The sequence below is a fragment of the Phasianus colchicus genome, chromosome 8, assembly GCF_987193195.1.
Source record: "Phasianus colchicus chromosome 8, bPhaCol1.hap1.1, whole genome shotgun sequence".
NCBI classification, from domain to species: domain Eukaryota; kingdom Metazoa; phylum Chordata; class Aves; order Galliformes; family Phasianidae; genus Phasianus; species Phasianus colchicus.
Window position 1 is genome coordinate 22005112 of NC_143443.1, and position 14169 is coordinate 22019280.

Consider the following 14169-nt stretch of genomic DNA (forward strand, 5'->3'; position numbering starts at 1 on the left):
CTGTGCTATTCTTTTCTACTTTTCTTGCTAATTACCCCTTCTTGCTTCTCCTGCTTCTACCTTTTTCAGTACTCTTTTTTTTTTTCCCCTCACATCATTGATGAGTCCATGCAGTCAAACTGCTCTGTTGGTCCTCTTTTCTTTGCATGAGGATGGGCTGTTTCTATATTTAAAATATAGCCCGGTTTGGAACAGCCCCCCCTTGTTTTTTGGTAAGAAACCTCTCTACGTGCCTTAGAATCCCTTCCCCATGACCTTATGTACTAAATCCTTGAGCATATTGAAATTTGCTTTTTGAAACCCAGCTGATCAACTGATGTTATCCTGCTTCTCTCATCTCCTTCTTTCCTTTCAATCATGAATTGTTTTTTATTTTTCCTCACAGTAACTTTCTTTTTGACTGCTTTCTACGTTCAGATTTTCAACTAGTTGCTCTCTATTAATCACAGTAAAATCTGAAATAGTAACCTGATTGTCTCACATACTCTTTCTGGTTCATGATTCTCTATAGACCCTATGGCAGCTAACTCTTTTAATTTATACACAGGACAAGATATGTAGATTTTAGAACAACTACGTCTAATATTGAGTTACCTTTTAGTATATAGTACTTGCAGTATTCTTTCTTCTTGTCTTTCCTTCTTGTTCCTTTTCCTTCTTGTTCCTTCCAATACTTTGTAATGACATTTTGTCATGCCGTTGACCTTCATGGAGAGCTGTTACTGTGCTGACGTCTGGAGATCTATACACTAATCTCAGGAGTCATCTGTTTTCTTTAGCCTTTATCTTCACACGCTTTGCCCTTTCAGTTCTCTGCATCAAGACACTGAAGGGACATCAAGACACTTCCTCCTCAGCATAAAGGATTATTTGTACCTTCCCTTTTCCGCAAAAACAGAACAGTAATCCTACTCTATAAGCAGCTGATGATTCCCACCTACCATACAGAACCTTGCACTTGTCTATGTAACATACCTTATTTTATTCTGGCTCATTATTTCAACTTGCCAAGATCATTTTAATCTTGGTCTTTAGCATGCTTGCAGAGCCCAACAGATTTAATTCATATTCAAAAAACAGAACATGTTAATGAAGGCACCAAGAACACCAAGTGCAGGTAATCCCACAATATACAACCTTTCATTTTCACAAGCTACTGTCAATCATTCAGTGATTATCCAAACAACGGCAGATTTGCCACTTTTAGCAGCTTTATATCCTAGTCCTGTTTCCCTTGCTTGTTTACAAAAAAAAAAAAATACAGAATATCCATTACAGAATTGAATAATTTACTACTATTTCTGTTTATGATCTTTATGAGATATGAACACAAATGAGCATCTATTTGCTGAGATTTTGAGTCTGATGCTAATGCTCAACTGTGCCCAGTCAAGCCTTCCAAAGTACATCTTTTTGATAACAATAACTCAAATCATCCAGTACTCCAAATCCTTCAATTTCATTATGACATATTAGTTCTACCACTACAAAACACATTACTACTTCAGTATCTATCAAAAACAGAATATATTTCTGTTCATTCATATGTCAACATAAGGAAAACAAGACCAACCTCCACATTAGAATGAAGAATTAAAGAAATAAAGTAATCTTACAGCTAAGACCCAGGACAGATTTACAAGACAGTTTAGATGATTATCTGCAAATTTCTTACATTTATAATATTTATATTTTTAATTAGTAAGTGAAGATAAAAAATAATTTATAGTTGAACAACATATGTTAGTAAACCACACCCCAAAGATGAGTACTTTAACAATTAAGTTTGATTTATGGGATTTGAGTTTTCAAACTGCATTTCCAAAGTTTTCAGATTCCTTCTCAAATTCAAAATGCATTTTAAAATAATTATATGTAAAGCATTTTTGAGAAAGATTTGCTTAAAAAGAAGGAAAGTAAGAAGAAAAAAGAAAAACTTTAAATGGAATGCAGCAAGTTTTTGTGTTGTAAGGAAGAATATACACTGGATTGCTTTTAAGCATCTATGAGAGAGGGAAATCATTCATCTACAGTCTTTCTATCAGTGTAGTATCAAGGACTGAAAAAACAACCCATATGCCTATCACTGAAGGACTGTTATCTTCCCTCTCTTCAAACTGTAGTTTATTCATTTGTTATTTAGAAACAGATTTCTTAACATTTTAGTCATTTGCAAATCACTTACTGAGAAGTTATGTGTCTGAGTAACACTTATGAAACAAATCCAACAGAGAAAGAATGTAGAAAACCATAAAAGCAAAGTTTAGAACTGGTTGAAAATTTTTCAAGGGAAGAAATTTGCCAGAATCATGAATCAATGGTGATTCATGAAATATTTTCTCGTTTCTTGATCCAGACTTCTATAGAATACTTCCTGGTAATCAACAGAATCCATCCACATTTCCTGACAGGCTTCTGGAAGTGTTGGAACTGTGGATCCTGGAAACCTGCTTTCAAATGCAGCTAATGTAACTAGGACACAGTTTCCAGCACTCTTGCAGGAGTTCTGAAAAAAACCAAGGATCCTGGGAAAAGAGACCTGCAAAGGTGCACAGAAAGAGCACCAATGCACAGGAATGAGCACAAGGAGCTAGAAAGGCTCCCATGGAGAATATTTTATTGAAGAAACTTCACAGGTCATTGTCTGAAAAACAAATGTCACAAAACCAAGAAGAGTGAGGGATATGTAGAAAAAAAAAAGGAACTAGGACAGCTGGTGGTAATTCTGTCTGATAGAACAAGCTCAATTTTTCCACGCAGTATAATTTGGCATTGGAATGGAAGCGTGGGGACAGACTGCATATCCCCTTAATTATGCAATGCAGTCACTGATGCCAATGTTTTCTGCCAACTAGATACAACAGAACTTGCTGCTTTCACATGTTATGCCCTGTGTCTTCTGTTAAAGGAACATTCCCCTCAGAGATAGAAAAGTTTAGCCCAAATCTTGCTGCATGTTAGTCATAAATAAGCAGTACCATTAGATGCTAGACATAACTTTATTGAGAAAACTGTGTAACATAATATAAGATGTGCATACATCTGTGTTTATGGACAAAATAAGACTGGTTTCCTTGCAAAAGTGATTTTCCCCTGCCCCCCAGTAAATATTTACACTTGTAGGGTGGTGTCTAAATACAAAAACTGAAATACTTGTTTGGTGAAAACACCCCAAAGTAGTACCATATCTCAATACCACGCATTTATAGCAACTTTAAGTATTGTACACTGAAGCATTATGCAGAAGGTACAAAATGACTTTTAAGTTCTTGTATAGCACCAGTTATTGTTACAGAACAAAAATAATATTTTCTAGATGTAGTAGTTGCTTTAGATCTTGATAAAAATGGTGAGACATATAAGACCTAATTAATGTGGCTGCAAAATGTAAACACTAAGTAAATCTACAAAAGCAATTTCAACAGCCTGACTGGCAACTATATAAAATATATTTACTAAGATAACATGAACAACTTTGTGGAGTTCTTTGCATTAGTAAAGCTTATGCTACTTCAAATTGTTCTGTCTGTCAAAGGCAAGGCGTGGCTTTAAGTAAATGTTAAATTTTTGGTGGAGAACTTATTTCTGAAGATAAACGTTAAATTTTTGATGGAAAACTTATTTCTGATAAGGTAATCGTCACATTCTTAAATCACTGTATTATTTAAATGCAGGAGGTAATGATTAAATGTTTTTACATTTGGTAATTTTTAGAGAAATATTTTTTAAATTTATTAAAATAGAAACACATTTTTCTTCCTCAAGCGTAAGTAGGAACACTACAATTAATGGCACGTTAAACATACATATGATAAGTAACAAAAGAAATCATCTTAAGAGTAGAACAAATGCAAGAAAATCCAGTTGAAGGCTGAGTTTTCCAGTGCATAAACCAGAAGAGTGCAAGTGTCTGTCTAGTGCTAATATATTAGCATAAAAAATAACAAGTATTTAATGGAAAGAACAGATATACCTTGTGTTCAGTTAAGAAAGATGAGAAGTAGAAGGCCTGTGATGGTATGTATTGCCATCATTGACACGAGAAAAGGAGAATCTTTTCTCTTAAGCATTGAAAAAACGACAATTTATCATGTACACATGCATTTCTGTCAACTACAATAGTACAATCTGCAAAATATTACAGATGTGCACATACCCATCTTTCTCCATCATTAAAACATGCCAAGGCAATTAGTTCACATCTGCTTTTCCCAAAATTTAACTTTCCTTCTTTTTAAAATACATTTCCAGCAAATTATTTTCAGGACAGAGCTCCTTTTATCTGTTTCTTGCCCATTCCTACTTCTCTTCCAATACTACTGATTCCTCTGGTAGAATTATTTGTAGTCTTAACTTGTAGGTTTAAGATCTTGACCTTGCATGAACCTGGGTAGCTCAACAAACTTTCTAGGTAAAGCATCGCTTTTCATCGCTGTTTAGATATCTGTAAGTATAAGCTCTATAAATAGGTTAGCACCAAAGTTTTACAAGATGCATATCCAAAGTTAATACAGTTATATTCTATTTAATGCTGCTGGAGCACTGCAATTTACAAGAGCAACCTCAGGAGCAAAAGATGTGCCCACATACATACACAATTGGCAAAATGATTTTTGTACCAAACACAGAAGAAGAGCAACTCATGTTTACTCTCTTCACAACACCATGGAGGCAGCAGCAAAGCAACAAAGTGGTAATATTTAGATTCATGTGGAAACATGAATGTGTACTTTCGTGTGGATACAGGTTAGTTCAATGACAGTAAAATCAAAAGAAAAAAAAATTTACAACTATTTTTTTCTCCTTTCATAGTATGCTCAAATGAAATGATAGCCAATTATTATGTCAAACATGGTTTTATAATACTCAACATAAAAGTAAAAACCACCAACAGTCAACAGTCAGTGGCGTCCCTGAATTATATGCACATGGTGATAGGATACAAATGTATTTTGTTTATATAAAAATATATTCAACATTTAATGAAACATAGTCTGAACAATTCTAGGCCAATTTTGCAACAGAAGCTGCAAGTATAACTTACTTCCACAGCACTCTGCAGATATTTTGCCTGTAGGCTAATTATTTTTTTATGCAAAAGGACAGTGACAAAATTAGTCTCTCTTTACTTTTACCTTTATCCAAGGAATCATACTTCATTAGAATCACAGAATTAGTCAGCTTTTTTACTATTTCACATTAAGCAATACACCCATTTCAAACTGAGATAATATTTTAAGTCACTTCACTTAAGCATTTGCATGGGAATTGGTTCAGGAAGTAAAGTCAATTTAATCCTGTTTCATACTCTATACTTGGAATAGAACAGATGAAATTTAAATAATTACTGAAATGTAGCCTTCATTCTGCGCAGCGTGTCCTGGATTTTCCGAGAATGTTTTTCTGCTGGTATATGATGGAAGTTGGCACAGTTGTCAGCTGCCAAAGCAGAAATGTCTGCATCCTTAAAACGAGTTATTCTTTGTCTGAGGTAAGATTGCAGCTTGTAATCTGGTGTAAATGTATAAGGATTCTCTTGAAAAGCATGAACTTGGCTCACAACTTTTGCAATATTTCTTGAAAGAAAATATGATAAAAAAAAAAAGATGAGTTTCTTTTGTGGTTGACAGAAAAAGAAAAGTTTAAAGGAAATACAAAGGCATTGAACATTTACTTCTACAATTTCTGTCTACTTTGATGTCAAAATGACTCAAATAATTTAATTTGCTATATGGGAAATGCGTTAGCTCTCATTATCTCATTAGATAATATTCTATCCTACATACAGCTATAATAATTACCTAAGTTTAGTCCACTTGTGAGCTCCATTTGTCATTGTGAATCCTCCAGTTTCAAGCTGTTGGACATGCATAGCTAAAACATGGGCTGATGGAATTGTTGGAAGTGTTTTGAATCTTTCTCCTTCCATCAAACACAAGCTGTCACTTTTTAGAAAGACCTATTGAGAAGATGTACACAGATAAGTAATGTATTACATTTAAGGCTAGTCTTTATAAGTTCTCCACTTCAAGTGCTGAGCACTATATATCAATTTTTTTATAAATTCTAGTTTACAGCCAAAATTGCATTTTAGAACTTTTCAGTACAGACTACATCCAGAAAACTCCTGTAGAATTCTTCAGAAAAAAAAGTATCTAATTTCATAGCTTGCTTTGAAAAGACTTTCTTGATTCTTAGTCACATGGGATACATTTTTGAGAAAAACTGAGGTGAAAATGCAAACCTAGACCAAGACACAACAGTTCTACAATAATTTAAAATCTCCTTTGTAATTCAAAATACTAATTTTGGCTTTCATCCTTCAGAGGTACTCTAGTTAGAACTCCAGTCTCCCTCAATCCCAAATAAATGTTAAAGACCTTATACTATACCTCAACAGCCTTGAGTTCTTCCATTATTTCAGCTACTTTTGCAGGTAAAATTTTCCAGGCCTTATAATAAAAGAAAACACATTTTTGTTTCCCATATTAATGGCCATATTTGAACAGGATTATTTTAGGTAAAATAGTTACAAAAGAGAGTCCCAAACTTACTGGTAACTGTCGTACAATAAGATTTTCCAAGCCTGCTAGGATTTGCATCGCAGTAGCAAAATTTCTTTGTTCATAGCAGGACTTTGCTATGAGAAGAAATTTTGATAACAAGCTCACCTGCAGCTGGAAAAAAATGATTAAGATATACCTTTTTTTTTTTCAGCTCATGTGCATTTAGAAGCTATTAAATTCAGTCATCTGCTAGGAATAGGCTTTAATGGTATATTGTCTGAGCTTGGAATTGGAAATAGGCCTAATGATTCCATGGAACGAATATCCTTGCAAGTCTTAGAATGTGCTAAGTCCAAGGCTTATCGCTAGTAATTTCTCAATTCCATTGCTTTTACAAGGCTGAAAAGTCACTAAAACTAAACTCCAGGAGGAAAATGAAGACTAACATAATACTTCCCATTGAAATATGCTTACACACAGTAGCTGATACTGATCATACACATTTAAAAGCTGTCAAAACACATCAACTTCATAGGACCAACCAGTACCACATTGTCTGTTAGAAAAATATTTAGGATTTAAAACATTTGTTTAAAATTTTCTATCTCATATGTGGTTTGAGAAAAATTAAAAATAGGGAAGCCTGATAAAAACCCAATAAATAATCCAACAGAAACAGTGACAAGGGAATTGAGAGGTTTAGTGTATGACCTCTGAAAGACAAAATAAATAAATGTGAGCAGATGCAGACTTAGATTTTTCACAGTGGTTAGAAAGAAATCAACTGGTAGCTGCCTAGTACAAATAGAGACACACATTTACTAAGATACTATTCACTTTGGAAGCCAAAACACTAATCAAATTTAACGAATGACTTTCTGCTAAACTATCAAGAGGGTTTATAAGCAGTATACACAATTCTGAGATTTCAGTTAATCGCAGTATTCAACTACTGTTTGGTTTTGACAAAAATAGTAGCTGCCCAAACAAACTTAATTAGGTATTTCTGAAATGTACCATAAATCTACAAAATGACTGAAAATAAGAAAAGTAAAAGAAAAGAAGACAGAAGTAGTCTCTTTTAGAAACTCTTTTCAGAATTGCTGACTGTAGTAACTGTAGTAACTCCAGCACTGTTTTGGTCTTTTCTTTCAGTGATGCCTTTCTTAAAATCTTTCACCTCTTCTCCTCAGGCAACTCCCTTCTTACTTTCTATCAGGTTTTAAAACCTACAAAGCATCCAAAACAGATGCTCATAATGACAACAAAAAAAGTTGATAACTGCCGATTCCTAGGCGCATTTCAAAAGAGTTCTTGCAGACTCTCTACATAGAGAGTCATACATTAAACATTAATATATACGTTTACACATTAACATATAAATATTTCATAACAACACAACAAAACAACAACAAACCTTAGATGTATGACATGTTACAATTTCGGCAGCAACCCAGGTGCTGACACTGTCTGCATTTCTTAGTAATTGTATAAGGTACTGGTCTTGTATACACTTTGATAGAAACAGATTACAGACTTTAAAGGAAACTTCCTCAGTAGAAACGGCTCTATAAAAAGGGAGAAGAAAAGACAAAGATAAGTCATTCTAACTTTGGGTTTTCAAGGAAAATTCTGATTCTGAAGGAATGGTACCAAATTCTAATCATTTACAATAATTTTGCAGTGCTTGTAGCTTTGACTTTACAATATTTTACAAAGTACACAGGGAGCTATATTACTTTCTCTTGTAATTACAAGATAATCATATATGATTACACAAAAACTACACGCAGTAGACATTTCTGCATATAAAGACATCATCATCATCATCACCAAATCAAACAAACTGTTCAGGCAGAAACACAGCTAATGAAACAACAGCCAGTAATTTCAGCTTATCTAAAAGTAGCTACTATTAAAGAAATTGAATCTGATACATTGTGGCTTCACACTGTTTCCCCACGTCTGAAACCCAAATCAGTATAAATCAGCTGATTTAAGCTTTGCCCTTCAACAATCATAAAAAAGGATCCCTTGACATAGAAGTATACTACAGGCAATGTTTATAACAAGCACTAATTAGAAACCAGCTGAATCCACTGAGTATGTGCGAACTAGAGATAAATCTAATATAATTGACTCCATGTGGCCAGATGAAAACATTAGCTACCATTTAGCAAATCATGTTAAATAGGTTGGTAACCATTCTACATTTGAACTACTGAAGGAAAATTCTTTTGTACTTGTGAAAACTGATACTTCATCTACCTTACAGTACAAAATGAATGTTGCACAGAGAGGTTGTGGAGTCTCCATCCACATTCAGAACCTTACTGCACACTAACCTCAGGTTCTAGCCAGCTTTACTTCAAGAAGTTGTGCTGGACTACTCTTTCTGGGGGTTCTTTTCCAACCCCAGCTATTCCATGATTACAGTGATCATTTCTATGCATGCACACTTACCCAGACACATGCACACATGCTATCAAGCAGACTGTTTCAGTAATGCTGAAATTTCTTCCCTCAAAATAAAAAATGTCTGAAGCGACCCCCATAGTAAAGTCTTCAGAAATAATTTGGCATGATCCATTTTAGATTTTAAAGAAATAATCTTGAATACATGCATAGGTACATATATATATATATACACACAAACTCTCCCGAATTTCAGAAACTTATGTAGCCAGAACATCTATTTGGTCAAAAGAAAATATGAAATATTTTAAATATTTCTCTCTTCCTGGATATATTAAAGGTGTAACAATAAGTTACTATACATGAGTAAAATAGAGGAACAATTAAAATAAGAAACTTACTTTTGTACAGCAACACATTTATCTTTAACACCAAGTGCTCTTGAATTCAGAAAGTGTACTGGATGACATTTATGAAATAATTCCTAAACAGAAAGAACAAGATGTATCTGTTTTCAGATCCAGCAATTCTTTTAAAATGCTAGAGGATGAAAATGGCAGATTCCTTTTTTCATTCTTCTTTGTTCTCTCTTCAGCAAATTTATCAGATGGATCACTGCCTAAGAATAGTATTAGCCCATTCTACACTTTGCTGTAGAGATTTCAAGAGAAAAATGAAGTATATTATCCAAAGAATAATGAAACAGTGGAAGCCTACTAAGCTTGAAATGAGGTAGGAAATGGTAGAGAAAGGAGGCTGAGTATATATCAAGAAGATAGATAAAATTTGTACTTCCAAGTAAGCCCAGTCCTTTGTACCTGTTGCAGTAATGTCAGCTGACAACAAAGCTGTTGCACACTGTATTCTGTTAAAAGATATGGTCCCACATCATCTGCTTTAGCAAAGGAGACTGGGAATTCTTCTGTAAAACTGCTATAGCATGGCTTTGGCAAAACCGATGAAATAGTGTACAGTCGCTCTCTCTGATAATGTGCAATTGGTCCCAGACCTTTGGAAAGCTTCCAGTTAAAGTTCTGTAGAAAAAAATATGCAAAGCTACAATTTCTCTAAAGCCAACATAAGTCTCCCCTCGATTTAGCCATGTGGAATGTTTTGTTAGAGAAATACCTTTGTGGAGGCAAAACCCTTCAGTTCATCTTCAAGGCTAGACCTGAATTGATTTATTCATACTTCTATTTTAAGCAAGGATAATATGCACCATTAACGAGTCTGAGCAGGAAGCTGCTGGATCTCAATTAACAATCGGTATTTTAAAATCTATGTATTCAAGCTCACTGCTACATAATGGTATATATTACCCAATTTTATACATTATATTAAACTTCTCAGGTCTCAGTATTTCTTGTACTTTTTCTTTCACATCAAACAGTGTTTCCCAAATGAATACTCATTTTTTTCATTCTTTTCCCTTCTTTCAGCTTTCAGTATCATTATGATGCAGTAACAATAAAATAAATCCATATTTTCCCTGTTTGTCTTGACTTTCATTGTCAGAATCTCCAATATAATCCATGGAATTCTACAACTTTATCAAGAACATGATTCTAAATTCAACTTGAACACTATTTATATGCTTAACTTTCATGCGTCATTCTGGTCACTTAGCAAAAAGATCTTTTTTCAGTGGAAGTCTATAGTATATTCCAGCTTCTGAGGTTACCTTTCAGAAGCAGACTATACAAACCAGTTAATAGAGCTCAGGTCAGTTTTTGCTACAAGTTTTAGAGTTCTAGAAAGAAATTCCTCATCTCCCAAAACTTCTTTCCTGTATTTATAGCCTTACACATATATATAACTCAATAAGTATTAATGTTTGACAAGTAGAAAAAAAAAGGTGTCTAAGTATCTATAAGTCACACACTAGTATCAAGAACAAAGAGTTTCAACTCCTCTCAAAATTTGGATGATCTGATCTATTATTACTGAAAGAGTTGATAAGAGTGTGTTTAAGACTTAAAATGAAACCCATATTTCTATAACTGTTTGGGCTTCAAAATAAAATTTATTTCAAAATAAAACTGAAAATGGATGTATACAAATATTACTAAACCAGGATGTAGACCCTGAGCTGGATGTTCTATATTTTTAGTCAGAAAACAGTATATGGAAATATCTTCTGTACAGTGCAGTCTAAAGACAGAACATACCTTTCTGAACATATCTTCTGAGAGCTTTTTACATATGGAGTGTAATGTTTTTCTGTCCTCCTCCTCTTCTTCTTCACCTTTCTCCATACCAGAGCACTGCTGAGAACTGCCACTTTTCCTGGCAGAAGCATCCTCAAGCAATGACAACAAGTGCTCACCATACCCATTTAATGGAGCAACCTGTAAATGCAAAACAAGCTAATAGAATATTGAACACAATTTCTGATAAATTATAAGCAAGACAAAAGATACTTGTAGGATTCAGTCTGTGCAAAACCAGCCACATGGCTGTCAAAAACAGTATTGTCTTTTTTGTACTTTAACTGTAATAAGGACAGATCTTTATTTGTAACAACAACCTTACACACACCATATTTTTTTTCCTTCTTTGAAGCTTCCATTGAAGTTTCTGCTTTACCTTGGAAGCAATAAATTCTTTTAGGGTACATAAAAGGTTTGCATTTGTTGCAAAGTCTACATTGTAGCAGTCTTCAATCCAAGCCTGCAGGATGTAGAAACTGCGGTTACATATTTTGGTAAGTGATGAGGAGGGATCCAAGCTTGCACTAGTGAGAAGAAAACAGAAATTATTATATAATCAGTATTAATACCCAATTCCAATTTAAAAATAAATGCTGGAAAGTCTGTATGTGATGTAGCATTGACAGTACTATCTTATTCTTATGCTTCATGTCTCCAGAATTCATGACCCTATAGAAACAAAGTTGGCATTGTACTTACAACTCAGCACTGAACAACTGGGAAAAGTAAGACTCAGAATTCAAAAGATTAAAGAAGATAGCATATTGCCAAATATAGCACTTGCTCCAATTTCACTCTCACACCAAGAGAATCTTACAAAAACAAACATCAAAAACAGAATTTAATTAAGTAGTTACTTTCAGAAACAGCTATTTGCCATTGGGGGGGGAGGAGAAGGAGGAGGGCAGAGTGAAGGGGGAAAATCAATTGTGCTTTGATAATATTTTTCATAGGAAACTACTGTACCTGGATAAAGTGCTGCTAATTCGATCAAGAATAAACTGCAAAAATTCCTCTTGTGTGCAGAAATAGCGAAACGTGTAGAGAAACTGCTGCACATAGCCTTCTAAAAATGCATTTCTGTGAAGCACAAGAGAAGCTTCAGACAAGCAAGAACACAATTTCTTCTCATGTAATCAATGGCAAAAATCGTCAAAATATCAATAGCAGAGGTTTAAGTCTCTCAAGCTCTACAGAAATTTTTGTTTTGTTTTCTTTTTACACATTGATATTTTAATTGTCCACAGTAATATTATAATTTGTTTTTAAAGGAAACCTCTCTGTTGTGAATCTTGTGGAGAACTTTTGACATTTTTATTATAACCAAAAGTTGCATTCTGCAGAAGAGCACATTTAATGCCATTGTTTCTATAATCTCAGTTGACACCATTTTAAAATTTCTGTTATAAGACCATAAAGGAGTGGTCCTTGAGAGCAGCCCTGTGGAGAAGGACCTGGGGGTCTTGATAGATGAAAAACTTAACATGAACCAGCAGTGTGCCCTTGCAGCTCAGAAGGCAAATGCTATTCTGGGCTCCATTAAAAGAGGGGTGGCCAGCAGGGACAGGGAGGTGATTGTTCCCCTCTACTCTGCTCTTGTGAGGCCCCATCTGGAATACTGCGTCCAAGTGTGGAGCCCCCAGTACAAAAAAGACAGGGAGCTGTTGGAGAGGGTCCAGTGGAGGGCCAAGAAAATGATCAGGGGACTGCAGCACCTCCTCTATGAAGACAGGCTCAGGGAGCTGGGCTCGTTCAGCCTGGAGAAAAGAAGGCTGCAGGGTGACCTCATTGCAGCATTTCAATACCTAAAGGGAGCCTACAAACAGGAGGGGAATCAACTCTTTGAAAGGGTTGATAACTACAGGATGAGGGGAAATGGTTTTAAGTTGAGGTAGGGGAGATTTAGGTTGGACGTCAGGGGGAAATTCTTTATAGAGAGAGTGGTGAGGTACTGGAACAGGCTGCCCAGAGAGGTTGTGGATGCCCCGTCCCTGGAGGTGTTCAAGGCCAGATTGGATGGGGCCCTGGGCAGCCTGGTCTAGCATTAAATGAGGAGGTTGGTGGCCCTGCATGTTGCAGAGGGGTTGGAGATTCGTGATCCTTGAGGTCCCTTCCAACCCTGGCCATTCTGTGATTGTGTGCGATTCTGTGAAAAGGTACATATTTTAAACAAGAAAATATTTCCTGATGGAGACTCATGTGATACTCCATACTATTATTGCTGGGATACCTTAGAAGGACACTGTTCTCACCTCAGTTGAGGGTTAAAGGACATATTTTTCCCAACCTAGGACCTGAGAAAAGGTTGCAATCTATATCAGTCCCAAGGATGGTAAATCAGAACCTGTACATTTTCACATTTAGACCGTATTAGTAAGAATGTTCAAATTATATGTTTTGAAGAATTATTAAACTGCTGGCAATAACAAAGCCATGTTTCCATGGCAACTGTTAGAGCTAAACTTCAAATAAGTAGAGGATAAATAAAGATTAAAGTTACCAATTCTTGATTTAGGATCAATTGCTTCAGTTTTAAACAAACTCAAAGTTAGCAGTTTGCCTTATTTCCTATAAGATTTTCTTTCGACATTCCTATGCCCATTTCTGCAAATAAACATGCACAGAAATAACACTGAACTAGATACAAGAAAGGATAATTTATGTAATGCTGAGTAACCAAGATTTATCACATACACTGTTTTTTTTTTTTTTAATAAATATTCTTATTCCCCCTCCCAATTAAGGATGCAAGTGCAAAGCACACTATACCTAGAATATAAGCAAGCCATTAAACCAAGTGGTGTCCCAGCCTGCAGAACTTTTATTCCATTTTGATTACTGCACTTGTGTTTCTCTGTGTTATAGTAAACAAGCACTGATGACTCATCTGTAGGAGCCACATCCACGGTGTCAATTCTCCCAAAGTGAATGATGGTAGGAAGTACACTGGATTCCACACCCCATTGTTCTGCATACATTATCTGCTCAGAGAGGCAAAGCCATGTAAAAATGAAACACAAGAAAATAGATGCTTTTTG

The 14169-nt window shown here is 35.1% G+C and overlaps 1 protein-coding gene across 6 annotated transcripts in view; it reads right to left on the bottom strand.

The window, feature by feature from the left end:
- Positions 1–2627: 2627 nt before the first annotated feature.
- Positions 2628–14169, bottom strand: part of KNDC1 (kinase non-catalytic C-lobe domain containing 1) — a 60478-nt gene continuing 48936 nt past the window's right edge. For 2 of the 6 annotated variants that reach the window (XM_090145291.1, XM_090145288.1), the window contains exons 20-30: positions 13901–14112; positions 12098–12211; positions 11460–11655; positions 11090–11269; positions 9740–9955; positions 9323–9405; positions 7924–8074; positions 6555–6677; positions 6393–6452; positions 5802–5959; positions 2631–5576 (exon numbers count right to left, since the gene is read on the bottom strand). In XM_090145291.1, the coding sequence (XP_090001417.1) occupies positions 5345–5576; positions 5802–5959; positions 6393–6452; positions 6555–6677; positions 7924–8074; positions 9323–9405; positions 9740–9955; positions 11090–11269; positions 11460–11655; positions 12098–12211; positions 13901–14112 (1725 nt within the window). In that variant the 3' untranslated portion in view covers positions 2631–5344. Of the gene's footprint in view, positions 5577–5801; positions 5960–6392; positions 6453–6554; positions 6678–7923; positions 8075–9322; positions 9406–9739; positions 9956–11089; positions 11270–11459; positions 11656–12097; positions 12212–13900; positions 14113–14169 lie in introns of all 6 variants that reach the window. The other 4 variants (XM_090145293.1, XM_031597704.2, XM_090145290.1 and 1 more) reach the window with 4 other exon arrangements.